The sequence below is a fragment of the Suricata suricatta genome, chromosome 6, assembly GCF_006229205.1.
Source record: "Suricata suricatta isolate VVHF042 chromosome 6, meerkat_22Aug2017_6uvM2_HiC, whole genome shotgun sequence".
NCBI lineage: Eukaryota > Metazoa > Chordata > Mammalia > Carnivora > Herpestidae > Suricata > Suricata suricatta.
In genome coordinates this window covers 79,443,407-79,469,283 of record NC_043705.1, presented here as the reverse complement: position 1 = coordinate 79,469,283, position 25,877 = coordinate 79,443,407, and the positions used below count along the sequence as shown (strand labels likewise).

Here is a 25,877-nt window from a genome sequence, read left to right as displayed (position 1 = left end):
TCTAATCATGTATGTGTGAGTACATGTATGATGCATATATGTTTGTATATATACACATATTTAAAGAGGGGTAAGAAGGAAGAGGGAGAGAGAGAGAGAGAGAGAGAGAGATTAATCTGTCCCAAAAGACCCAAACTCAGCTGGATTTGATTATTTAAATATAGATTGTACCCATTTAAAATTAAATCCAAGTGTTTTTAAGGTGGACTGGGGAAATACAAAGCAGAATAATGGAAATAAGGCAAAAAATATATAGCGGGGGCCTCCCCGAGTAGTTAGCTATTTTAGACTGTGAAATGATATCCCAGGAGAAGGCAAGAAGCCTCCATCACCTGAATCATTTAAAATTGGACTAGACTAAGCTCGGGAGAATATACCTTTGGGAGTAATCATGCTTTGACAGAGAAAGACTGAGAGATCTTTTTCAATTCTAATTGCCATGATCCTGTGTAATTCAATTTGAAATGGCCTTGCTATTCTAATTCACAAAGATCCTATTTTTACTAACTCTTTCTTTTTCATAATCCTGGTTCTGATATCACTACTCCCTTAAAGGAAAAAGAGACCCTCAAACTTGATTCCCAAGTATTCATTGAATTACATTCCTTCTTTCTTTCTTTTTTTCTTCCCCCACCCCCAGACAGGCTGTTTTGCAGACTCAGGCACTGCACTCAGGGCTGGGCAGACAGTGATTATCATCACCCCCTGCTTTCATCCATTAGAGCTGGGCGTTAGCAGGTAAGGGTAAGGGCTGACAGAGAGGTTTTCAAAACTGGTCAGCATAAATGCTTCCAGGAGGCCAATTCAGGATAATCTATTGAAATATGGATCAGAAATATTGCCAGCCGAGGCTGAATACCTCTATCTGTGGCATTTAAGCCAAAGCAATAGAATGCTTTCATGGGGGAAAAATAACAAAAGCCATAATTACATGTGGAGAATTATCTGTTCACATCATTTGGGGGTTAATTTTGTCAAATGGTTGCCATTCTGTCTGGGTCCAGCATCTGTCTCAGCCACTATATTTGTTTTGAGATGCTTCAGGGGTGAGGTCCATAGAGACCTGAGTCCAGGAGGCCTTCTGGTTTCCAGGAGCCAATTTGTGACAAGATCAAAGGGGTCTATGGTCCCAGGAGCCTGAGTTACACTTTGGAATTTACAGGTATACCTCATTTTACATGCACTTCCATGTTTGAAATGTATTAGAAAGTAAATTTTAGTGAATTAAATATTTTGTTAACTCATACTTTCAATTGGTAGTAGTCTCTGATTATTTAATTCATGACCAAAATTAAAGTACAGCCATGCAATGAATCTGTATAAGCCAAGAATGCTTTTGTGATAGAGCGATCAGTGTTTTATGGCATTTCACTTCCCATGTAAGTTTTATTCAACAATTTAAAAAATGGAGAACTAAAACCAAAACCAAAAAACCAAAACAAACCCAAACCCCTAAAAATTTGAAGTAAAATTTCCAAAAATTCCCAAGACAGTAGTTATAATTTCTTAAAATTCAAACACTTATACATAGGTGTTTGTATTATAGAGTTTGAATTATACATATTTGAATTATACAGTGATAAAAATTTTCCCACTGAATTTTTCTAATACCAATTCTTTAGTGTGAAATATTTCAAACATATAGAAAGATATAAATAGTAATATAATAAATATTCATTACTCATCACTTAGATTTTCTTTATTGTTAAAAAAAATAAACATAGATACATACAGTTGAAGAATGTTTAACCCCCTCCCTGGCGTTACTTCCCTTCCCCATTCTCCAAAATAACTCCTATCTGGAAGTAGGAATACACCCTACCCATCTATCATCTACATTTTTAGTACATGTATATGAATCCACAATTGGTATGTAGTATTTTGTTTTTAGATCTATCCCTGTTGATGCATGTAGATCTAGGTTTAAGTAAATTTAACAGGTATGGGAGTTCCATCATTATTTACTTATCCGTGCTTCTAATATGTATTTATGTCGCTTCTAATCTTCCACTACTATAAACTCCAAAGAACATCTTCTTATGTACAAATCTTCAACTTCCTTTGAAGTTTCTAACAACATTGGAGTTTCTGGGTCTAGAACACATGCATCTTCAGCTTTCCTAGATGCTATCAGATTGCTCTCCAAATTTATAACCTTACCAACAGTAACAGTCAAATTAATCTGTCATTTCCTTTATGCTTTTTACTTTCTGAGCTTGGTTTAAGAACTCCTTCCTTCTACAAATGATAAAAAATTATTTACTGTGTGTTCACACTTACGTCTTGAGTTCATTTAGAGTATTTTTGCCCTATGAGAGGTAGAGCTCTAGTTATATTGCTCTCCATATGGATGGTGAAGCTACTTACAATGCATGCTGGTTTTTAAGGTCACCTCTGCATGCACTGAAGTCCGATATAAGATTAGATGTTTCCATTCTTTGATAGTCTAGCTTCTTTTCCATTAATTGAGATGCTGATCTTCCCCTAACACTACATTATTTTTTAATTAATTTATTTATTTTGAGAGAAAAAGAATGTGTACATGGGGTGGGGGAAGGTCAGAGAGGGATAGAGAGAGAGGATCCCAGCAGGCTCCAAGCTCTCAGCACAGAGACTGACAAGAGGCTTGAAACCTGAGATCATGATCTGAGCCTAAACCAAGAGTTTTGACAACAAGAGCTCATCTGACTGAACTACCCAGGCGCCCTAACACCACATTATTTTAGTTGATATAGTGCTACATTAATCATGATAACTGATGGAGCAAATCCTTGCTTCTTTCTTCTTCAAATTTGTCTTGGCTATCTTTGGACCTTTGTGTGCTTGTATGAATTTCATAATCAGTTTTTAGAAAATCTTTAAAATGATAAAGTGGTAATTAAAATGTGTAATATAATCTATTCTTATATCAAATCACTAAATCTAGTTTATTGCTCATTAGTCAATATTAATGATATCCTGCCATGTCCTGACACTTAACTTCTTTGAAAAATAAGCTTATCATGTTCCCTTTCTTCTACAAATAACTACTGTGTCTTGATTAAGTAATTTTCATGCCACTTCGTTTTCCCAACTCACGGGCTTTGTAATATCCATTCCTGCACCAACTTAACAGATTCAGTCCTTCCTGGTGTCCTGTTGTGAGATTGGCTTTGTAGATGTAACTCTTTGTCTATCTTAGCCCCCCTCTGTCTATTTCCCATTCTGACACATACTACAAAGAGCTTGAGCAGCTGCTGTTTTCCTAGTTTAATCAAGTTCCTTGGCCACTTTTATGCCCAAGAACTTAAACTCTTTTTTGTCAGTGGTCTTGAGTGACCCTCAGAGACCACACATCCAATTTTATCGATGAACACTGAAATCCCAGAGAGGATTTGGTCTCCCTGGAGTCACAGAGTTAATCGGAAGAGGAGTTAAGACTTTAAGGTAAAACTTAGAAGACAGGTCTTCTGACTCCTGCACTGATTCTCTCTACATTTTGCTCTCCTCCCCTGAAACTTCAGATATTATTTCCTATACGATGTCAACACTGCATCGATTTTATTTAATGTAAATCCCCCAAAGGAACTTTCCTTTTTTAGTCTTACCTCAAAATGTGACTTGTTCCTTCCTACTGCTTTAGAAATACAAACTTTTACCTTGAAATCCAATCGCTTTAGTTTCTACAGAGCTATATCTCACCTTCTTGGAAACATGCACTTTTTTCAGGATACATAACTTTGTTATCATTATTCCTTGTCCTAACAATGATGATAAAACCACCACTTATTACACACTTACCATAGATCTAGCTGCTAAAAGACATGACGTCACCTTGCTTTGCTCCACAGGTGCAGGATTTGAAAGCCGGAGAGGTGAAGTAACATGCCCAGGCTTCCACAACGTGGAGGAGAACCCTAGTCTTTAGCAGTCCAGAGTCTGAGTTTACCACTTTGTTTTGTGCCTCTTAACCGTAAGAATTCAAAACTTTTTGGCATTAGCTTACTCTTGAGGTGTTGCACTTATTCTTAGCTGTATTGGGTATATTTTTTAATGTTTTTTATTATTTATTTTTGAGAGAGAGAGAGACAGAGACAGAGTGTGAGTGGCGGAGGGGCAGAGAGAGGGGGAGACATAGAATTCCAAACAGGCTCCAGGCTTGCCAGATGAGGGGCTCAAATTCACGAACCGCGAGGTCATGATCTGAGCCAAAGTCAGATGCTTAACCGACGGAGCTACGCAGGTGCCCCTGGTATATTCTTAGTGTTTGTCATAAATGTAAGTCCGTACCTTCCAACCAGACTATATATTCCATAAGTACAGGATTATTAAGACTTGCTTTAGAAAGTCTCTTCAGAGCATCCAGTATGAAGCTCCAGTCTGAGCCCCCCTGTGACTAATGAGGGTCCCTCTCACAATCATCCAAGAGACTTCCATGTTGAAAAATCTTCCATTAGGGCAGAGACTAAAACTGGAGCCAGTAGTTTTCATGACAGAATGAGTAGAATGCCACTGAGAAAACATTTACTATATATTTTAGCACAAGGACTTGTGTGCTGTTACATAAAGTCCATGAAAAATTATCTGATTCATCATTACTTATAGTTTCTTTAGCCAATATTATATACTGTTAGTTGAAAACAAATTTAGCCTATGGTATAAAATGCATTATAAACAATTCTAAGTGAATTTTACTTTAAAAGTCATTTTGTGGGGCGCCTGGGTGGCTCAGTCGGTTGAGCCTCCGGCTTCGGCTCAGGTCAGATCTCATGGTCGTGGGTTTGAGCCCCGCGTCGGGCTCTGTGCTGACAGCTAGCTCAGAGCCTGGAGCCTGCTTCCAGTTCTGTGTCTCCTTCTCTCTCTGCCCCTCCCCCTCTCATGCTCTGTCTCTCTCTGTATCAAAAATAAATAAAACAAACAAAAAAAATTTTTAAAGTCATTTTGTGAGAAGAAAACATAAAAGCGTGTGAAATTCTGAGATGAGGAAGATGCTTAAATATACTGCAGTTTGAGACCCACGGTTCACAGTGCTCAAGAGTATTTTCCATGAGTTAGAATGAGGGCAGTCCGTGGCCAGGCTTGGAAAAAAGGAAGAAAGCTTTGTCCTCTCTCTATTTCATCTTGAACAATCATCTTATAGCAGTGAGTAAGCAGAGCTTGGATCAGTTTTCAAAAGGCCTAAGTAAGAGGCTGTGGTCCATGGCCGGGCCTGGAGAATGCTGCAAAACAAGAGGCTAAGGATTGCATTAGTGATAAGGTGGAGTCTCTGTGGATACTGCCCCTCCACGGGAAAAGCTACCTGTCTGTAGACACTGTCTGTCACCATGGGTAAAGGAGGCCCCAATAAGTTTCTGGGCAGGATGTCCTCATGAACCTTTTTTGTGCAAACCTACTGGAAAGAGCACAGGAATTCACCAAATTCTCCAAGAAATGTTCGGAGAGATGGAAGACCATGTCTGCAAAGGAAAAACTGAAATTTAAAGGTATGGCAAAAAGTGACAAAGCTTGCTGTTATAACCATGAGATGAAAAATTATGTTTCTCCCAAAGGTGACAAGAAAGGAAAGAAAAAAGATCCCAATGCTCCTAAAAGGTCTCTGTCTGCTGTTTTACTGTTTTGTTCTGAACATTATCCAAAGATCAAAAGTGAACACCATGTTTTATCCTTTTGAACACCATGTTTTATCCACTGGAGAAACAGAAGAAAAAAAAAAAGGGTGTATTGTGGTCTGAACAGTCAGCCAAAGATAAAGAACCATATGACCAGAAAGCAGGTAAGCTAAAGGAGAAATATGAAAAGGAAATTGCTGCATCTTGTGTCAAGGGCCAAAGTGAAGCAGGAAAGAAGGGTCCTGGTAGGCCAACAGGTTCAAAGTAGAATGAACTAGAGGATGAGGAGGAAGAGGAGGGAGAAGATGAAGATGATGAGGAAGAGGAGGAAGATGAAGAATAAATGGCTGTCCTGTAATGATATGTGTGGAGTGTGTGCTCAGGGAATTGTTTTGCCAAGATTGTGAATTCCAGTGTGGCTCAATATATGCTTGAGTATAAAAACCATACAGATTTTTGTATAGCTGTTAAGAGTCTATGTTGAGAAAATACTTTTTAAAAAATGCAGGTTATAGCTTTTTGAGGTGCTACTACATACAGTTAGATTTTAAAGAATATTTCTAAGTGTTTAATGGTTTCCTTAACTTCTTGACTTGTGTGTTGTAGCACAGCTAACTTGTAGGAATTAATATCAATAGTAAATTTGGGGTTTCTTAGGATATTGCATTTTGTGGTTTAAAAAATATTTTTTAATTTGAGAGAGCAGGGAAGTGGGGAGCAGAGAGAGACTCTTAAGGTTGAGGGTGGGGGGAGAGAGAGAGAGAATCTTAAGCAGCTTCCACACAGCGCAGAGCCCAACTTGGGGCTTCATCCCACAACCCTGGGATCATGACCTGAGCCAAAATCAAGAGTCAGACACTCAACTAACCACCCAGGTGCCCCTGCATTAAGAAATTTTTTTGTAATAAAATTATGCATATTATGTTTTTAAAGGGCCTAATTAAAAGATGTTTACAGAATTGTAATGTTGGGCTTTTTATTATAAAATTTATAAGAATGGACTTTTAAAAATTAATAGCCTTTATTTTTTAGAGCATTTTAAGGTTTAACTTAACTAAAGTTTAAGGAGAAGCAAGCAGAAAGTTCCCATATAAATGCTTCCATTCACACCCCTGTCCCAGATTCCCTAGTTATTAACATCTTGCACTAGTGTAATACATGTTACCATTGATGAGTCAGTATTGAAACATTATTGTTAGGTAAAGTCTACAGCTTATATTAGTGTCCATTCTTTGTGTTGTGCCTTCCATGGGGTTTGTCAAAATCACATGTATCCACCATTACAGTATCATTGAAACAGATTTTAAGCTAAAAAAAATATATAAAAGGAAGACTAGAAGATACCATTTTGAAATATTTAACTGGCGAACAAGTTAAGTAAACTGAAACTCAACCAAAAACTTAGTGAACTTATTCTTTATAGTTCCTACCAGACAGAAAAGCAATATAGTAAAAATTAAGCAGTCTTTTCTTTGAAAATTGTAGTTACTTTGACAAACAGTGCTGTCAAAACAGCAAATGTGAACACCACATACTCTAGCTCATTCTCTTTCCTGTACTGTTCTCAAGGTTTGGTGTGAATACTTCATAGTTAAAGTATGTCTTCCCTCGAGGATCACATAGCCATTTAATTTCTGCTCTGGCATTTGGCCTATTGTATTTGTAAGGTTCTATTGAGAAATGGAATTGATGATTTCTTCCATAACCACAAAGAAAAATTGAAAGTTACTGATTTCAAACCACTATTATAACCTTTCATGTTTTTCTGGAGAAATGTTTTCTTTCCAAAATGGAAAAGAAAAAAAAAAAGAATTCCCTATTAAATGTCTAACCATTCGGTATCAACCCATCTTTCAAAATGTTGAAATGTCGCCTCAGGCTTGGCCAGAGGAAGGCTGGAGTTCCCCATCTGCAGTTTGGAATCTACCAGATGTTGCTGACTGAGCTGATGGATCTCAGTTAGGTTCCTGTGTGTTGAGGTATTATTGTCAAGGAAAAGAGTGGATTTCACATCCAGGGCTGACCCCATTTTCCTCCCAGAGCAACTTTCTTGTCAGTATAGATTCACTGCTCTTGCCTCAAAGACTGCCCTTCTCCAACCTTTACGGTCCCCTGAGGACTTACATGAAGGCAGAACTGATGCTTTTTCCACTCTTTCCAGTTGTATGAAGACCACTGTAAGACAGAGAATCAAAATCCAAGTTGTGATGTACAGAATTTCTTCTAGAGCACTGGTTCTCAACTGGGGGCGAATTTGGTCCCCAGGAGATGGCTCACAGTATCTGGAGAGATACTTTGTGATTGTTTCAGACCGGGGCTGGGAAGGGCACTGCTGGCATCTAGGAGGTGGAGGCCAGGAAGGCTGCTAAGAAGCCTGCAGTGCGCAGAGCAACCCTCCACATCAAAAGATTAACTGATGCTAAATGTCACTAGTGCTGCGGCTGAGAAGTCATGCTCTAGAGTTTTAGTCATTCGGCCATTTTTGCCATTCCAGGTTGAAATACTTTATATTTCAAAGTATTGCATTTGTTGAAATATTAAAGCATTACATCTTGACTTTTTAAAAAGCTAATGTCCAACAATAGGGGAAAATAATGTGTTCTCTGTATTACCCTGCTCAAGAATAAAACAACCACATTTGTAAAGTGGAAAACCTTAGTTGTCACTCAAGATGCAAACTGTCGTGAGGGATAAGAGATTAACTGATTCTGCTGCCAACTTTTATAGTGTCATTATATTCCCCTCTAACTACCTCCTTAATATCTTTGCTGACGAAGATGTTTTAAAATGGAAGACAATTAGAGGCTTTTTGTTTATGAAAAATGAAGTGTTCGGGCACAAAAGCGTGCACAGTGGACCTCTTATAGAATGTTTAAAATCTCCTTTCATTAAAAGATGTTCTTAAGTGGCCATTTGTCACCTAATAGGAATTCCTGTTGTTGTTACTGTTGTTTTTATGCATAAACACCAGCATCTGTACATTTCCAGGATATCCTTTACAATTTAACACCCTTTAATTTCATGTTGAGTTGCCTCAGATGATTTTTCCCTCTTAAAATCACATTATGCAAAAGTTCACCTGAGAATACACTAGAAAAGTGATTGTCAACCTGCAGTCAGAGAACTAGATCCAAGGCACGGATGAGTTCTGGTTGACCGGGATAGAATTTAGATTTTTAAAAAATAGTTGTCAGTATGTAAAAAATGCTCACAAGAATCTGGGTATCTATTTTTTCTTGAAAAAAATGGAAAGAAAGAGCATTCGGGACTGGTATTCCTCCAGGGCAACAGTTCACTGCAGGAGAACAGCAGCTGGACGCTTTTGTCAGGGCGGGCGCGCGCCAGCCTGCTCTAGTCCTGTCCAGCCTGCTTCGCTCGGTCACCCTGCCAGGCCGCCCCCCGCGTTCTTTGAATTTGCAACCCCTGCTCCCTTACAACTGAGTGCTGCAAGTAGATACGTTTGGTGGTTAGTAGAAACTAACCTTTGGCTCATCAACCAACTTAGTGACTGTCTCATAGTCAAAGAAGGATGGAGAGCTGAGGCAGTTTAGGAGGCTGCTAGGAAAAGTGAGAAAGAGAATGCAGAGCTTGAGCTGTAACTGGATGGAAGGAGAAGGAAAGGTCATGAAACCAACTGTACTTGAGAGTGAACTTAGATTCACTTCCTCAATCAGCCTTGCCAAGAAATCTTCTGAACTTTGGTGAGAAGAGGGCAATCCAGGTAGTAAACATGAAGAAAAGTCAAAGACTTTATGGCTACATCACAGGCTCGCTGTCACTGAATTGGCCTTTGTATCATCTTTGCTGCAAGCAGTAGCTTCTAGTCCTGGCCCATATCTTGAGGAATTACCAGAATTAGAAACAGAATCCAGGATATAGAATTCAGGAAGAGCTCCAGGAGTCAGTCCAAGGAGGGAGGATTATAATGTGCAGGAATTAGGACACAAGGCAAAGGTAGAAGGAAAAGCAAACCCAGTACCAAAATCCAAGGCATATCAGGTATAGCATTAGGATCCAAAGTGTGGGGGCAAAGCTAGAAGAAAGGTCAGAACAGGGAAGATGTAGATGACAGTTTCTGGCCTGTGTTCCTTTGTACAAAGTCTGTGATTTGGATGGATCTAGAAGACCCAGGGGGCCCCTTGTTCTTCTGTCTATAGTAGGCTGAGCTCCATGCATTAGTGAGTTTCCATTTCTCTGGGAGCATAGTGTCTGCTAGACCTTTTTTTCCTAGTCATCCAAGGTCTGGAGAAAAGCAAGTGGTGATCTGACCACACAGAACTTGGGGTTACTTCCCTCTCTCCCTGCCCCCAAATAAGACACACAAGATAAAATCTTTAACCTGTTGTCTACAAATATGAAGGTGAAGGGGAAAAATTCTTGGGGATAGAAGGAGGGGAGAGAATGAGGAAATGCATGGTTTGGAGTGTGTTTAAGCCTTATCTGATGCAAGAGAAAGACTTTTGAGGAAGGAAGAGACTAAAAGAACATTTAAATTGTTGTCGGAAGGGATCCCGGGAAATACTACCTGGGCTGAGCTTTTCCTGTTGGATATGTGTAGAGGACCATGTAAATTACCATCCAAATCTGAAATCTTCCAAGAGTGAAAGAGGAAACTATTGATAATTTTTCCAAAACCTCAGCAGGATTTGGGATGAAGTAAGGAACATCCCTTTAGCTTCAGGGCCCCAGGCTACTGACAATGAGGCCTCTGACTGAATCTACTGTGTTGGGATATAGAAAGTGAAGATTCAAGCTTGGTTAGGATGAAGGAGACATTGCCTCTCATATCTAACTTGGCTTCAGAATCATCCAGGGACTTAAAAGATTACAGATGCCCAGGAATTCAATTTTAATTTAATTTTAATTATTGTGGATTGGGCCTAAACAAGAGTGTTAAAAATTAAAATATTTTTAAAGCTGCGTGGTGATTCTGACGTGCTAATTACCTGGAATGCAGCACTTTTTCCCAGGCTTCTGGGTAACCAGAAGGCAGTACTGCCCCCACCCCCCCATTAGCCTATGGGAGACAGCGCCCATTACAAGCTGGGAGAGGGTCCTGAAACTAGGCATTTCCTTCCTGCTTCTACTGCCCCCCATCCCCAGTTCTGGGGCAGGAAGAGGTAGGGGCTCTTAAAGTGAGTAAAGTGAGCTTGTATATTTAAGCTGAGAATATGTGTTTCTTGCCAGGACCAATTGAATATTAAAAAAAGAGAACAGAACAAAACCTGAGCAAAACCCGTTAACCAGGTCTATTTCAGCTCTTGGCATCCTTAACTTGAAGACGAAGAAGTCGTGCTTGGCTTAGTGCTTTATCACTGCCTAGAGCCACACAGGTACGTTCATTACACTGGCTGCTGCGCCTGTCTAGTGTGTGAGATGGCAACATCGAATCTCCCCTCAGACCCTCAGGTTTTTCATTTAACCCATGTTTATAGAGCAAATGCTGGGACAGGGTGCTAGAAACCACCACAGTTGCAGCTGTGCTACAAAGGAATCCACAGACTTCACTTTCAGGACAGTTACTGAGGCAATACATGGAACCCGGAGAGAGACCCAGGCTCCTTTGAACTGTTAAAAGATAAATTGAGGCATGTTAAAAATGTTAGGAGTTTGAGCAGAAATCGATTGGAATGAGGCAGGGCTAAACCAGAAGTGGTTAGGAGCAAGCACCTCCCCACCCCCACTCCCACCCAAGAGCTAAGGAAAGACTTTTATAAAGAAATTACCGAGGCAGGGTGCCTGGGGGGCTCAGTTGGTTAAGTGTGGTACCCATGGTTTCAGCTCAAGTCATGATCTTGCTGTTCATGGGTTCAAGGCCTACATGGAGCTCTGTGCTGACCTTGTTGAGCCTTTACATTTTTAATGTAACTACTAGGAAAATTTAAACTGTGTTGTTCACGGGGTCTTGGGTGGCTCAGTTGGTTGAGGTGCCAACGTTGCCTCAGGTCATGATCTCACAGTTCATGGGTTCAAGCCCTCTGTCTGGCTCTCTGCTGTCAGCACACAGCTCACTTCAGATCCTCTGTCTCCCTCTCTCTCGCTCTCTGCCTCTACCCAGCTCTAGCTCTCTCTCTCAAAAACAAATAATAAAACTGAAAATAAAAATAAAATCTTTTTTAAAAAAATGGTGTTGCTCACATTTGTAAATACATGTTTGTATTGGGCAGTGTTGGTCTAAATATTTACAACAAGAAAGGAAGGGAGAAAGCGGGGGAGAGAAGGAAAGAGGGACGGAGGGACAGAGGGAGGAAGTAAGAAAGAAAAAAATAATCCTGGGGAACTAAAAGATGTAAGCCTTAAAAGATGTTACAGTTGAAAAGTCCTTTCTATGCATAATGCCCATGGCAGAAAATCTAAGACTGAGCTTCAGTGGCTTATAGCACAATGCCCAGCACTTTGCAAATATTCAATAAGTGCCAGCTTGTATTATTTATAATGATCACCTCTCTTATTTTAGGCAAGGTACTAGGTGCTAGAGTTACAATGATAAAACAATCCAGTGTATTGAAGAATATGCAACCTAATATGGAATACCAACAAAAATTTTGGCAAACTTTTATATTTTATACTTATGTTATATTTTTGGACCTGTTAAGATATTATGTTTTAATTTTCTTTCAAAGAATGTGTACATATCTCTCCACATCTGACCCTAATTAAAACAAGAAACAATAATTTCTGTTCCGTGACTGAAACTTAACAGCAGTAGTGGGATATTAAAAGGCATTTTTAGTTCCTTTGGCAAAAATTTCCTTTTTTAATATACTGTAAATGTGTTTGGTAACAAAAATTAATTTAGAACCACTGGCATATATTTCTGTATGATACATATCATTCTCACACAAAACGATTCCTGAATCCTTCCACAATATTTCATAACACCTATCTAGGGCCTTCCATGTAATTACGCTTGTATATATGCATATGTAAATATGTTTACATACAAATATGCAGAGCAAATATGCTCTTTTTTGAGCAGTCGCGGCATTTCCCCCTCCTCCTCCACCCCCAGGCTCCAAGAGGAAGGAGTCTAGCTGCTTAGACAGCTTCAGGCCTGGCCTTTTGTCGTGCTGATTAGAATCTGAGCTGAGCTGCTGGATTTACATCTTAAAGGAAAAGGAGCCCGGGCCCCAGAAACGGATCCCAGAAAGGAGGAGGAGGAAGAGGGAAGAAAAGGCTTCCTAGAGGGAGCTGGGAAGCAGTTTGGGGGAGTGGAGACAGAGAAAGGAAAGAGAGAACAGTTACCTTGGTGAACCGTGCTAGGTATTGAGATGTGAAGTGAAATTGAAATACTGGGCTATTGATAAGGGACGCAATCCTGAGATTCTGCCCATGAAGGAAGAAGGCAGACTGAAGCCTGGTGGAGGGTCATATAATCCCTTGGTGATTTTCTAAGAGGCTGAAATGAGGATTTAAAATGCTTTTCATTAATTCTTGCCTATTCGACTGGTGTTTCTACTAGCTGTGAAACCACTGACACTGTGGTGAGAGCAGTTCTGTTAAATTAATTAAACAAGGAGGCCATTAGATGGAAATGGTTCTAAAGCCCCAGCGGCCTACCAAAGGAGCCCAGAATCTGAGCCTGTAAATGCCTCAAAGTTGGGAGATCAAAGTGCTAAGGACAACCGATCACAACCAACCAACCAGCCAGACATTAAGCTACAGCTAATTGTATATACTGTAACCCAATATATACAAATATTATCATTTCAATGTGTAATCAATATGAAAAACATTTAATGAGATATTTTGGAGTCTTTTAACTGAGTTTTCAAGATCTGGAGTGTATTTTACATATTAATATATCTCCACTTAAAATAGCACATTTCAAGTACTCAATTGCCACATGGGGCTAGTGGTTATCGTATTGGACAACAGTTTTAGACCATCTGAGTTAGATAGAAACAGAAATTACCAACTAGTCACTCCAAGCCATTTTCTAAATAATCCACCTTTTCCCTACTGACATCCAAAATAACTTTCATTTGATTAAATGTCCGACTTCAGCTCAGGTCATGATCTCACAGTTGTGGGTTCCAGCCCTGCCTTGGGTTCTGTGCTGATAGCTCAGAGCCTGGAGTCTGCTTCAGATTCTGTTTCCCTCTCTCTCTCTGCTTCTCCCCTGCACATGGCTGTCTCTCTTTCTCTCGAAAATAAATAAACATTAAAAAAAATTCAGTACGACTTTCATTTGTATCCTGACGTCTTATATGTATGCACAGCACTCAATACACATGGTAAATTAATAAAGTGACTGATAGGATGACATTATGATTTATTTTAGAAGGATGATATTAAAGAACTTCATTGAGGGGGAGGACTTAACATTAATGACACCCACAGAACTGCACACTTGTTGAGTCCCTGACGTTAGCCCAGTTACTTGATAAACATGATCTTGTATACTGCTCACAGCATATTTTATGAGATTGCTACAATCAGACTCACTTTTACAAAAAAAATGAGGGGCTCCTGGGTGGCTCAGTCGGTTAAGCAGCTGACTTCAGCTTGGGTCATGATCTCATGGTTCATGGGTTCGAGCCCTGCGTCGGTTCTGTGCTGACAGCTTGGAGTCTGGAGCCTGCTTCAGATTCTATGTCTCCCTCTCTCTCTGCCCCTGCCCCCCTCATACTCTGTCTCTGTCTCAAAAATAAACTGTAAAAAAAAAAAAAAACAAAGAAATTGAAGCTGAGCACTGTTATGAACTAGCTCGAGGTTACAATCATAGTAAATTGCGGGTCCCGATTTGTAGCTACATTTGTGTGAGTCCACACCGAACCCTTCACCATGCCACACTGCCTTTGTAAGATAAGACCATCAGGCTAAAGAAATAGCAGAGTCTGTGTTTATTTTATCAAGTTAGAAAAAACACCACTGCTTACCATAGTTGTTGAAAAGTTCTCTCTCATTTCACTAGAGAGGAGAGAGAGAATAGTTTGGTAGAGAGAATAGTTTAGTAGAGAGTAGCAAATAATTTTTCATTTCCACAAGTTTTTCCACTTGTTTCCAAGATATTTACTGGAAAACCATTTGGAAAATTATTTTATATTCCTTTAAGGAGTGCAGGCGAGAGAGAATATATAACTTATATTTTGTGGTTTGAAGTTTTATGTGATTAAATAGTATACAAAGATATTAGTAGTAGAACCAAGATGCTAGTATCCTCATATTCCTCTTCTGAACCTCCTCTAAGCACCAGAAAAAGTCCTCTTTAGACTGAGATTACAAATTAGGATGCTAAATTAGGTGAGTAAGACTCTTCCTTACTTATTCTGTAAGGTAAGCTGCTTGTTGAAAGTCAGAAAATAATGCATTCCTGTGCATATGTAATTGTACAGATAATTGCCTCTATCATTTAAAAATATCATTTGCCAAAATGGTGTCTATGATTAATTATGTACATTTATCATTGAGTCGACTGGGGTACATTATAAAATCCTTTCCCTAAGCTCATGCATCTTGCCTCCCTCTTGTTTTCTTCAGTGTAAGTTATTTAGTAATTCAAAAATTTTTGTTACTTGTTAAGCCATAATTCACCTGCATAGGAACCAGCAACTAAATTGCCCTCTGGCTGCAGAGGGCTTGTTTTTTGACTTGTGACATCACGGAACAAGGACGATGTTTTAAGTCTCCCTTCTCGTTTCGTGGATGCTTCTAAAACAAAAATCCTGGGAGAAGGATCATTTACTGATAGTAAGTTTCTCCATTACCATGTTCTTAGCCTGAAACCATGTGGTGCGGGGCTTCAAAGTCAACTGCTAACTAAGGAAAGGAAAAAAAATTAATTTAAAAATAAAAAAATATATAGTAATTCTGAAATCCTGATATATAGAACTTTAATATAAATATGATGTAATTAATGATAATAGCAGCTGTCTGAGCACAGACTCCATGAGGCCTTCTCTTGGTCTCTCTGTTTCTGCTCTGTTTTGGATTCTCAGAAAAACATCAAGATGGACCCTATTGTATTCTTATTTGTTAAATGTAACAATCCTATTTCCCCGAGTAGGAAAGATGGTTGCTGTCAGCCCTGAATCTATATCCACATAATTCAGAATCCCTGAGGAAGCCTTCTCAATCCCAGCTCCATTTACAAATCGAGCAAGGACCCTGATTGTTTGACTGACCCTATACTGGTGAGAGGCGTGTAGCGTTTGTGTAGCATGCAATATGCTTTGTGGAAATGGATAGCTTCACCAGGATCCAAATGAGAGAATGACAGTTTCTCCAAAGAAAGAATTTTAGGCAAGTGGGCAGTACTAGTCCACTCTAGGACCCAGCACTTTTATTGCTTTCTTGTCATTTGAAAAGGCTGTATTTTAAGTTCTGTGAGGGCAGGAACCAACTCTGTCTTGCTAACCACTGTATCTTCAAGGCATAACACATTATTATTAGATGCTTAATAAATTTATGAATGAATGAATGAATGTCAAGCTCCATGGGAGGCAAATTGTTAAGTTTGTTTGGTGACCTCAGAGCAAAGGAGGACATTATATGGGCTAAATGGTGCAGGGCTAAAACATTGTGGGGGAGCAGCTGGATTCACCTGCGAATCCCTGCCTCCACCACTACTTAGGGATTAGAACCGCTAATGTGCCTCAGTTCCTTCCACTCCTTTTGTTCCATCTTTGATGGACTCCCTTTGAGGTTGGCAAATTTCTTCTTTAGAAACAGAGAGACCTTAAGTTAGATCTGGCTCTAGGTAACACGTTCTTCCTTAAGGTTAGTTTTATGTATTTTTGCTGGGGTTGTGTGGAGTTCTCTTTTTCAAACTTCCAAGGGAAATCTTTCATTTCCAGATCCATGAGAGGTACTTGACTTCCTCCCTCTTATCCCCCCTGCCTTTGTATAACTCTGAAATCTGGTTCCTCATGGAAACCATGCGGGAAAACACAGTGTTAAGTACTGGTATGGTATTTTTGTTCCTTCCTGACATATATATTAAGAGTCTACTGTGTGCTGGGTACAATGCTAAGCTTTAAGAGGTGATAGTGAGCAATCAGACTAGAAGAGGAAGCAGACACAATGCCACACAAATACACAATTTAAATCAGGAGACAGGTATTACAACAGAAAGAAACTCAGTGTCATGTGGGTATATGGAAAAATCCTCCTCTATTCTATGTGATGTGAAGAGATTTCCCCAAGGAAATGACATCTGAGTTGAGATTTGAAGGATGAATACAAGTCAAACTGGTGGGAGCCTAAATGTTTCAGGCAAAGGGGACAACCTAAGCAAAGACCCAGAGACAGGGAAATGCATGGCTTCTTTGAGGACATGGGAGAAGGTCAGAGTGGCTGGAGTTAGTGAGTGTGAGGAGGGTTCTATGAGATGAGGTCAAAGCGGAAGGGAGGGATCAGCTTATGCGGGGCTTGATAGACATGTTGAGAATTTTATCTTTATTTTGTGAGACATGCGAAGCCTTTAAGTGGCGGAGGTTGACATCTGTTTTCTCTCTGGAATAGATCACTCTAGCTGCAGAATGAAGCAGATATTAGACAGGGCTAGGAATGGGGGGTGGTGGTGCTGAGACTAGTTAGAAGCCAACTTGATATAGAAATGAGAATTTAGGAAACGAATTTTTACATTCTTCACAGAATGCTGAGTCCTCTGCTTTACCAAGTCTGTCAGCTAGCAGGTCTCATGTGGGAACTGATGAAGGACTGTATCCTGACCTTGGCATGCTAGAGAGCAGTAGTGCCAGGAAAAGGGTGTCCGGGTATTTGAATGAACAGATGCACTTCTGGGGCTTGCTGGTTTGGAGGTATTGGAGTACAGTCAAGTAGAAAGTAAATGAGAAGCTTGGGAATGTGGGTCTGATGATGCAAAGCATTAGATCCTAAAGCTAAGGCATGAGAGACTTCCATAAAGAGCTCATTGGAGCTGGGAGTATGAATGTGACTGTTAAAGATTATGTTAGGGAAGAAGGAAAAGACTTCTAAGGAAAACACCTACATTTAGGAATGGATATTCATTCCACACATACTAAGTATTCTCTATGTGCCTGGTGCTGGGCTGTGACTCATAGTTGACAGCCAGAAGAGTCTAGTTGGATATGAATAAAGAGGATTCTGAAAAGGAGGAACAACAAACACCAAAGGATAAGAAAGGCTCAGGAAGGAAGAGTGGCCAATGGTTTGGATCCTGTGGAGGATGAAAATACAATGAACGCTGAAAAGACAACTTTGAGTTTGTGGATTAGTCTCCACCCTACATGGCACACATGGTAAGGCTGGGCTAGTACCCAGACTTAGAGGGAGCGTGCATAAGGGGCCTTGACAAAGCCCTCCTCCCACTTAGAACTTTACAGAAAGATAAGACTCGATATATTCAATTTCACTTTGTATCTCACTTCCTTGAAACACATCTATTCCATCTACGGAAAGAGCTGTGCTTCCCCTGTCCTGCCATGGCTGTCCGCCAAAAGCAGAGATGTTGTAATTTGAGGTTGACAGAGAGATGACCCTTACAGGGTCACTACAGCTTCTGTCTTGTGGCAAATCCTCCTGCTGAAATATGGAGGTGCCATGATGTTAAATCAATAGTCGTGAGTGATGTGGAGATTTGAGATGAAGCTAAACATAGCTTCTTTTGATTTTACCTTTTCATTTTTCCTGCTGGGCACCACATTCTTAGAAGAAGAATGATTTACCTCCGGGCAAATCATCTGCTTAGGTTTGCTATTCTAACCAAATGACATTAACCTAAGAGGATCAGAAGGGCTTAAATGTGACTTGTGTTCATTTATGGTCCCAGGTTAAGTTTTTGGTTAAAAAAAAAAAAAAAAAAAAAAGGAGAAGAAGAAGAAGGAATCTATGAAATTTATAAAGTAGGAGAAAGAAACATTCCTATTAGAAATATTTGGGAAATTCTGATTGTCCATTATGGATTTAACACTCAGTAATGGAAATCAAAGTTGTAAAAGAATAACATATACTTGGGCTGAATAATATTCAACATTTTATTTCCAATAATTTAAGAAGATATAGCTGTTATCTATTGCTGTATAACAAACCACCCCAAAATTGGTTGCCTTAAAACAAGAGCCATTTGTTCAGAACACGATTCTGTGAGTTGGCAGTTTCGGCTGGGCTCAGCTGCACAGTTCTTCCAGCCTCGGCTGGGAGGATCTCATGCGTCCACTGGCAGCTGCCAATCAGCTAGACAGCTCTGCTTCTGGGGATTGGTAGGACCATGTGGGCAAAGGAGCTACGTGTCTCTGTTCAACCAGAAGGCTAGTTTTGGCTTGTCTACATGGCAATTAGGCAGGGTTCCTAGATAAAGAGTGGAAGATTGAATCCCTCTTGAGGCGTGGTTCAAAACTGGCACAACATTGTTCTGCTACATTCTTTAGCCAAAGTAAGTCACAGGGTCAGCTCGTATTCAAGGAGTAGAAAAACAGACTCCCATCTATTGATGGGAAAGGTGAACTACAAAGTTATACTGTAACAGGGCCAGGACATTGGCCATTTTGCTGTCTACCACAGATGGTGCATCCTTTTTATCCTCTTCGATTTACATATAGGGAGATAAAATGTACAGTATATAAACAGTACCTTTGGAAAAAAAAATTTTTATTTTTTTGCCTTGATGGCAGTTTCAAACTAGAAACTGTCTCAAAGCAACCAGTTAGGATGAGATTGTAGGTAGTAATTGAGTATTTTTGGCTTCATTTTTGTTTCTGTAACTGTAAAGAAAATCCTCAGTGACTGTTAGGCTATGTCTGTGTGACACAACCAATCACAGACAAAGTAGAACTTCTTAATGGAAAGGAACACGACCTAACTGTTGGCCTGGTAATCCTGTATAAAGATTTCACAAGTACCATTGGGAAAAGGGCATTTATTTGATAAATGACGCTATTTCTATTTTTGTCTGCACAATTTTAGGTTTCTTCTTATTAAAACGGGAAATTCAGGTCCCATGGTAAACTGAACAAATGAAATACATAACTGAAAGATAAACATTTCAGCACTTGACTTTGTAACATGTAGACATTTTGTGGATGCAAGGGCATTTCATGGAAAGAGAGTCTTAAAATTACTTTTTATGTGTATAGAGAAAATAAAACTTTTTTGATACCTTGGCTCAAACTGAATAGGATCTCAATAGCCCATGTAGAACTTTAAGATGATTTATTATTATGCTAATATTGTAATGTAATATTTATTAAGCATTGGAAGTGTGCAGAATACTAGATAGTCCACATAAAAGATCCTGGTGGACTTCAAGGAAAAGGGCTAAGAAATGCACTCTCCTAATCCACAGGAAAAGAGAGCAATTCAGAATCTAGCTGAACCAATAAATCCTATTTAATTTAGTAGACAGCATATGCCAAAAAAGGGGTAGACCTACAGAAATGGAGAGTGATCATCTCTGAATAGAATGCCGTCATTTTAAGAGCACACTTTCCTCCCCATACTTGAGTCTAGAAAGGGCCAATTCCGTTAGATATTTCTTTTAAAAGAAGTTTTGGCCAATAATCCTCTGTATTATCATCTGACGTTCTAAGATACTAAGTTATAGTGGTTTCTATAGTGACCAGCTTTATAACTACTAAATGCGTTAAAAAAAAATTGTACCTCAACTGTAACTTTACAACATCACAATAAAATTTATAATGTTGGCATAAGGTATTTGGAAGTCTCAGAATAAAGTTTTGAATTTGTTGTAAGAGGATAATTTTCCCCTAAAATTAATAGTATATTTTAAAAGATCATTTCTAAGGTGGCCAAGAGAAATGAAAGCAAAACAAAACAAAAACCACAACAAAACAAAAAAAACCTCCTGAGACCATTATTTAGGTGACTATAAAGCAAAATCCATATTCCAAAATACTAGGACCCAAATCCCTCCACATTTATCTGAAAAAAATACATATAATTCGAGGAAAGAGTTTCTTAGTTTGCCATAATTCTACACTTTGCTTTTTTAGCAGTTTAGATGGGGGGTGGGGGTGGGGGGTGGGCATGAGGCCCAAGCTACAAAGGGGTCCAGAGACAGCATTTCATATTTTATGAAATCATGTTCACGGACTAAGGGCTATATCTTTTACTTTTCTTTAAATAGAATTCTCCCAGAAGTTGACAGAAGTCTTGGATAAAAATTGATTAAACAATAAGTTCTCTCTCTTTTTCTGCCTCTACATGCTCCTATATATGCTATACATATATACAAAATAAAAAATGTAGGTACGCTAGCCTCTTTTGAGTCTCTAAGCAAGTAAAAGAATATAAAAATGTGCATGTATTTGCTTTTTGGATGATGGTAGATGGAGCTGAAGGGATGAAAATATCCTAATTATCAGTGTGAATACAGAGAAAAAGCACACATTAACTTTCTGTTAGGTTAATTTTTATTTAAATAAAGCTATGTTGTAGATGTCTATGATTGCCATCGTAATAAAATATGAATAAAAACTTTTTTTGGTGATATGCATTCATGGTTATATATATTCATGTAAGCAAAGAATGTAATATTATTTAACAATTCACAAAGAACATTTTAGGACAGTGTCCTTTATGCTAGTTGATAGATTAGATATGTAAAATGCAGATACATTTTGTTTGGTGATTTTTATTTAGAAACTTGAAGAGGAGAAATACAGGAGAACGAAAAGTACATACCATTCAAATAGTAAAGACTCCATGAAAATTTCCTATGGGAATAAAATCACCTACCAATTTCAGCTTTATGGTTGAACACTGGTCACATAACTATGATATACAGTGAAGTTTAGATAATGAAAAGTGATGTGGAGGTTGGTTGAATCAACTAGTTCTTGTTTGCTTCTTTTTAAATTACATGTAAGCACATACTTATTTGTAATGCGCAGGAATATAACACATATTTACATATGTGTCTAATTATATGGTTTAGTTGTTTATCGAAATGACTGCCCAAACTTCTGTATGTTTAAAAAGTTGGCTAAGTAGATCTTATTTAACCTATGTTTTGAAACAGGCAAAACAACAACAGAGTTCATAAATAAAAAATTTAAAAAAGTGCCTTTTTCAGAATATTGCAGCAACTTGTAAAACTGCTGTTACTTATCCCCAGACTTTAAGAGAAGGGATGCTGTGAAACAGACTCCAGGAAGCATCAGGAAAGTAAAGAAAGAATATGGAAAAGTGGAAAATTCACGATGGAAGTTGGCCACAAGATGGAAGGTAGAGACACATGACACTCTATTTTGTTTTGCTGCCCCCGCCTTTTAGGTTGTACACAGAAGAGACATCTAGATCAGAAATAGAAAAGGAACATTTCCGTAGTTCTCCAAGCTAACAAGTAGTTATTTCTAAAGATTCTGAGAAACCGGTTATAAAACTGTGTGAGGAGGGGCAAAGTCTTCATTAAATAACTTTGGTGTACAAGCAGGATAGCTGGGTGAAAGTTTGGTGATAGAACCGGGGTTTCCTGGGGGTCTGAATGAATCCCCAGTGTTCTAGGAAGATAAATAGCAGGGTTAGCTTAAATACCATTATGTTAGTCATCTGTTAGAAAGTTTTGTGTCTAATTGTTATTTCCTTAATCTTTGTTCTTGAGTTTATTTTCTTTATTATCTCTTCTGGGTGTCAGTTCTAACTTAACTGTATTAAGCAAGAGTTGCTTAGTCTGTGGACCGTGGGGTTTGATTTACCAATAAATTTCATTTATTCATCCGGACACTTGACTCAACAGAACTCTACTTCAACCAAACTAGTCCAAAATAGATTAACCTATATGATCTTGGAGATGGCATTCTTTTTCATGCCATGTGAAAACTATTATTATTATTATTATTGTTATTATTATTATTAATGTTTATTTATTTTTGAGAGAAAGCATGTGCAGGGGAGGGGCAGAGAGAGGGAGACACAGAATCCAAAGCAGGCTCCGGGCTCTGAATTGTCAGGACAGAGCCTGAAGTGCAACTCGATCAGGAACCATGATCATGACCTGAGCTGAAGTCAGATGTTTAACTGACTGAGCCACCCAGGTGCCCCTGGAAGGATCACTTCATTTTAATAGAGAGGATCATAAAGTTCAGTTCTCTAAAGTGTCAACATTCTTGCCTTGATGATTAGTTGAAACATTTTAGACAAATAGGTATAGAATTTACTTTTGTGCCTAAAATCCTAAAGTAGTTAGGGTAAAAATAAATTACCTGGATCAATGATTCTCAGTTCTTTCTCTACGCGCCTTAGAATTCCTTGGGGAGCTTCTAAAAATTACAGAAAAGTGGGAACAGAAAGTGGGGCCCTGACATCATTCTTTCTAAAAAAAGCTCCCCAGGTGATTCTAATTTGTAGCCAAGATTAGAACACCAATCTAGATAGTTCAAGGCCAAAAAATAATGAATAAATAAACAAGTTTGTAAATAAATCCGCCCCATTCGTATTTTGATGTGTAATGATTATTGTCATTTGTTATAAAACCATCAATGCATTTGGTTGCCTGTAGCTGTAAATTAAAACATTTTTAGATCACAGTTAAGCCCGTTTACAGTCCATTCTTAACAGACTTTTCAGGGCTTAGCTCTCTGCAACCCCACTCAAGTCTTGTCAGTGCACAGCCTTTGGAACACTCGCTATGCTTTCATTCCTTCAGGGTTTTCACTTGCTGTTTTCTTTCTGTCATAACGCAACCTCCTTCTGCACTTGGCAGAATGCTATTACTCCCCAAAAGCCTGATTAAGAGTCATCGCCACTGTAACAATGGGATAATCATAATATGGCTATTTTATGTAATACTGATTTGTAAAAATTCAAATCAGTTAACTATTTTCCTGAAGAGACAAAGTCACATTGTCCAGTGATGAATGTATGGCTAATAATACCTCTTCAATGTCCATCTTTCTAAGTATGTATCTGTCACATTGCTGCTTAGTTACTCCAATATCAGTAATTACTTGGGTATATCATCCCAGAAGGAGGCATTTGTTTTATGAATTATTTCACATAGACATTTGAGATATGTTCTGAAACAGTTGTAAATTCCAGTATCTTTTATTCCAACTCCTTGAATCATTTTAAGACCATGTGTGATTTTTTTTTCCTGTTTAAAATTGGACTATCCAGACTTTAAGCAAATTAGAGATATTGAAAATATTAGGACATCTATGTTCTTTTGATATGTTGAATTTTCACATTTGCAGTATGAATTTCAAATAGAAATAAGTGGATATAATTTCTTTTTTACTCCTTTGGCTTTGACACCACAGGAAGCCAGCTTGCTAACTCCCTGACATCTGATATTTCCCTGACTAGAAAGACTTTCTGATGAGGGTCAGCATTTTCTCCAAGACAGGAGTGTGAATTCCCTTTTTCCTAAAGATACACATATCCCTTAAAAGAGTCCAGAACATTTCCTGCAAAACTGCCTCAGTCATCTGAGCACTTGGTACAGGTCCTTCAGAAAGGCTGAGAAAAGAGATGCATCATCCCTGCAAAGGAAAACACAAATGCACGGTAAAACAGGCTAAGAATTTGAACATCAGCAAGATTAGAGACCGGGGGTGGGGGAGTGGGGTGAAAGTAAAGTTTTAAATAAAAATTTGGTTTAAAAACTAACTGCTTATCTTTAGTTCACTGGCTTTAGTTTTCCAACTTCTTTCTCACTCCTGGGTGAAATCTACAAATGGCAGACAAACCTTTGTGTTAATATGCCAAATTTTCTTTTCTTTTTTTAATTAGGAAGATGGTTGGTTTGTTGGAGTGGTCTGTAAGGAAGTCTATAATTACACAGGGTGCAATTTATACCTAGTCACAAATAGAGGAATTACTTTTCTAGGACAAATTCAGGATCTTTCCAGGTAGGAAAAATTTCTGCAACTGAGAAATGACTCAGCTTTTAAGCAAGAGCTCATTATGTCCAGGTAATCCCATGCCAGTGTGAGCTGTTCCTTTCCCCTCAAGTCGTTATTGATTTTGACCTCAGGTTCTCCGTGGAACTCAATCCGGGCTGAGCTGCAGGCCGTACCCCCGCTGGGTGCGGACTTCAGGCCCACCACTGGAGGGCGTCTGGACGCTTCCAAACAGCTCCGAAGCGCCTGGCAAGTCAGAGTTAGAAAACTGTAAAGACAGGAGGGAGGACGTGATATTTGATTTTATTGGGCTAATAAGTAAAGGGGGAAACAGGAAGGTTTGAAAGCAAAACTAAACTGCTTGCTTTCTTGGCATCAGCCCTTCCCACCGAGGCAGCAAACTCCCTAGAGAGCAGGAGGAACAATATAATGAGGGCCCGAGCCCTCGGAGCCCCGCAAGGGCAAGTCTCAAGGGGTTGGTGCCCCAGAGCGTCGGGTTCCGGGATGGCTTCCCGGGCGCTAGAGGACAGGAGGACGCGTCCCGAGGCGCTGGGACTGCCTCGATGTCAAGCGATCGTGCTTCGGTGGCCGCCGGGGACCAAGACGCTGCAACCTGCTCTAGAAGTCGGGGACCGCAAGGCCTTTTCCAATAATAAAGGAACTCCTATCCGGACCTCCGATTCTTCCCGCATCGGGTTCGTTCAAAGAATTTATCCTTTGGGGAGTGGGCAGCGAACCAACCTCGGGGCTGAAATATAAAAGGTGTAAGGTATTTCTCATGGTCTCCCCTGCCGCATTCATTTCCTTCCTGCAGAAGGATCGCACTGAATTGTAATCACTTTACACTGATTTCCTCAATTAAAAAAAAAAATCTGTTTTCAGAGCATCACTTCAAAGAAAAGTATTGCTTCCTGCTCATGAACCTTTAAGTCCCTGATAGGAAGAGGCGAGTTGAAAGAAACATGAGAGATGCTCAGGTTTCCAAGATAACCAGCGCCGGGTAATGCGCGTTGTGAACAGGGAAGAGATTTACAAGAACATGTATTCATTGAGGCTCCCTGCCAGTCTGTCTGCTGGGACTTCAGGTCACCTGCGGGGCCTGGGAGACAGATTTTGGCTCGCCGGCTACAGGATGGGAACCGGTTCCATTTTAACTGAAAGACTTCACTCTCAGGTAAAAAGATGTCAAATCATTCCTCAGCCCAGAAGGAATTCAGCATCCAAAGGGTTACGCGCGGCTGCTGGGTTCGGGCGGAGGAGAGGGCGCCTCGGCACTCCCAGTAATTCAATTAGTCAGGTTTCTGGAAGGTGGGGCCCGGGTGGGGGATAGGAGGCGTGGGGAAGGGAGGAGATTAAGAAAACGCCTCTTTCTCGTGGAACAAACCAATCCTGTTGGAGTGAAGAGAGAGGAAAAAACCCCGACCTGTAAGCAAACAGCAGGCTGTTCCCTGACTGGCTGCTCCAGTCACCCACCCCACCCCCCCGCTTTCCAAGTAAACTGCCT

The 25,877-nt window shown here is 39.5% G+C and overlaps 1 protein-coding gene across 1 annotated transcript; it reads left to right on the top strand.

Moving 5' to 3' along the window:
* Positions 1-5,347: 5,347 nt before the first annotated feature.
* On the top strand, positions 5,348-5,856 carry LOC115294599 (high mobility group protein B2-like). Its single transcript, XM_029942560.1, has 2 exons — positions 5,348-5,635; positions 5,680-5,856. The coding sequence occupies exons 1-2, from the start codon at positions 5,348-5,350 to the stop codon at positions 5,854-5,856; spliced, it is 465 nt and encodes a 154-aa protein (XP_029798420.1).
* The last annotated feature ends 20,021 nt before the right edge of the window (positions 5,857-25,877 follow it).

Bases quoted from the DNA above. Each gene is read 5' to 3' on its own strand.
- LOC115294599 (XM_029942560.1), top strand. From the start codon at position 5,348: ATGAACCTTTTTTGTGCAAACCTACTGGAAAGAGCACAGGAATTCACC. The intron at 5,636-5,679 runs GTTTTATCCTTT...CTGGAGAAACAG, and splicing joins AGATCAAAAGTGAACACCAT to AAGAAAAAAAAAAAGGGTGT.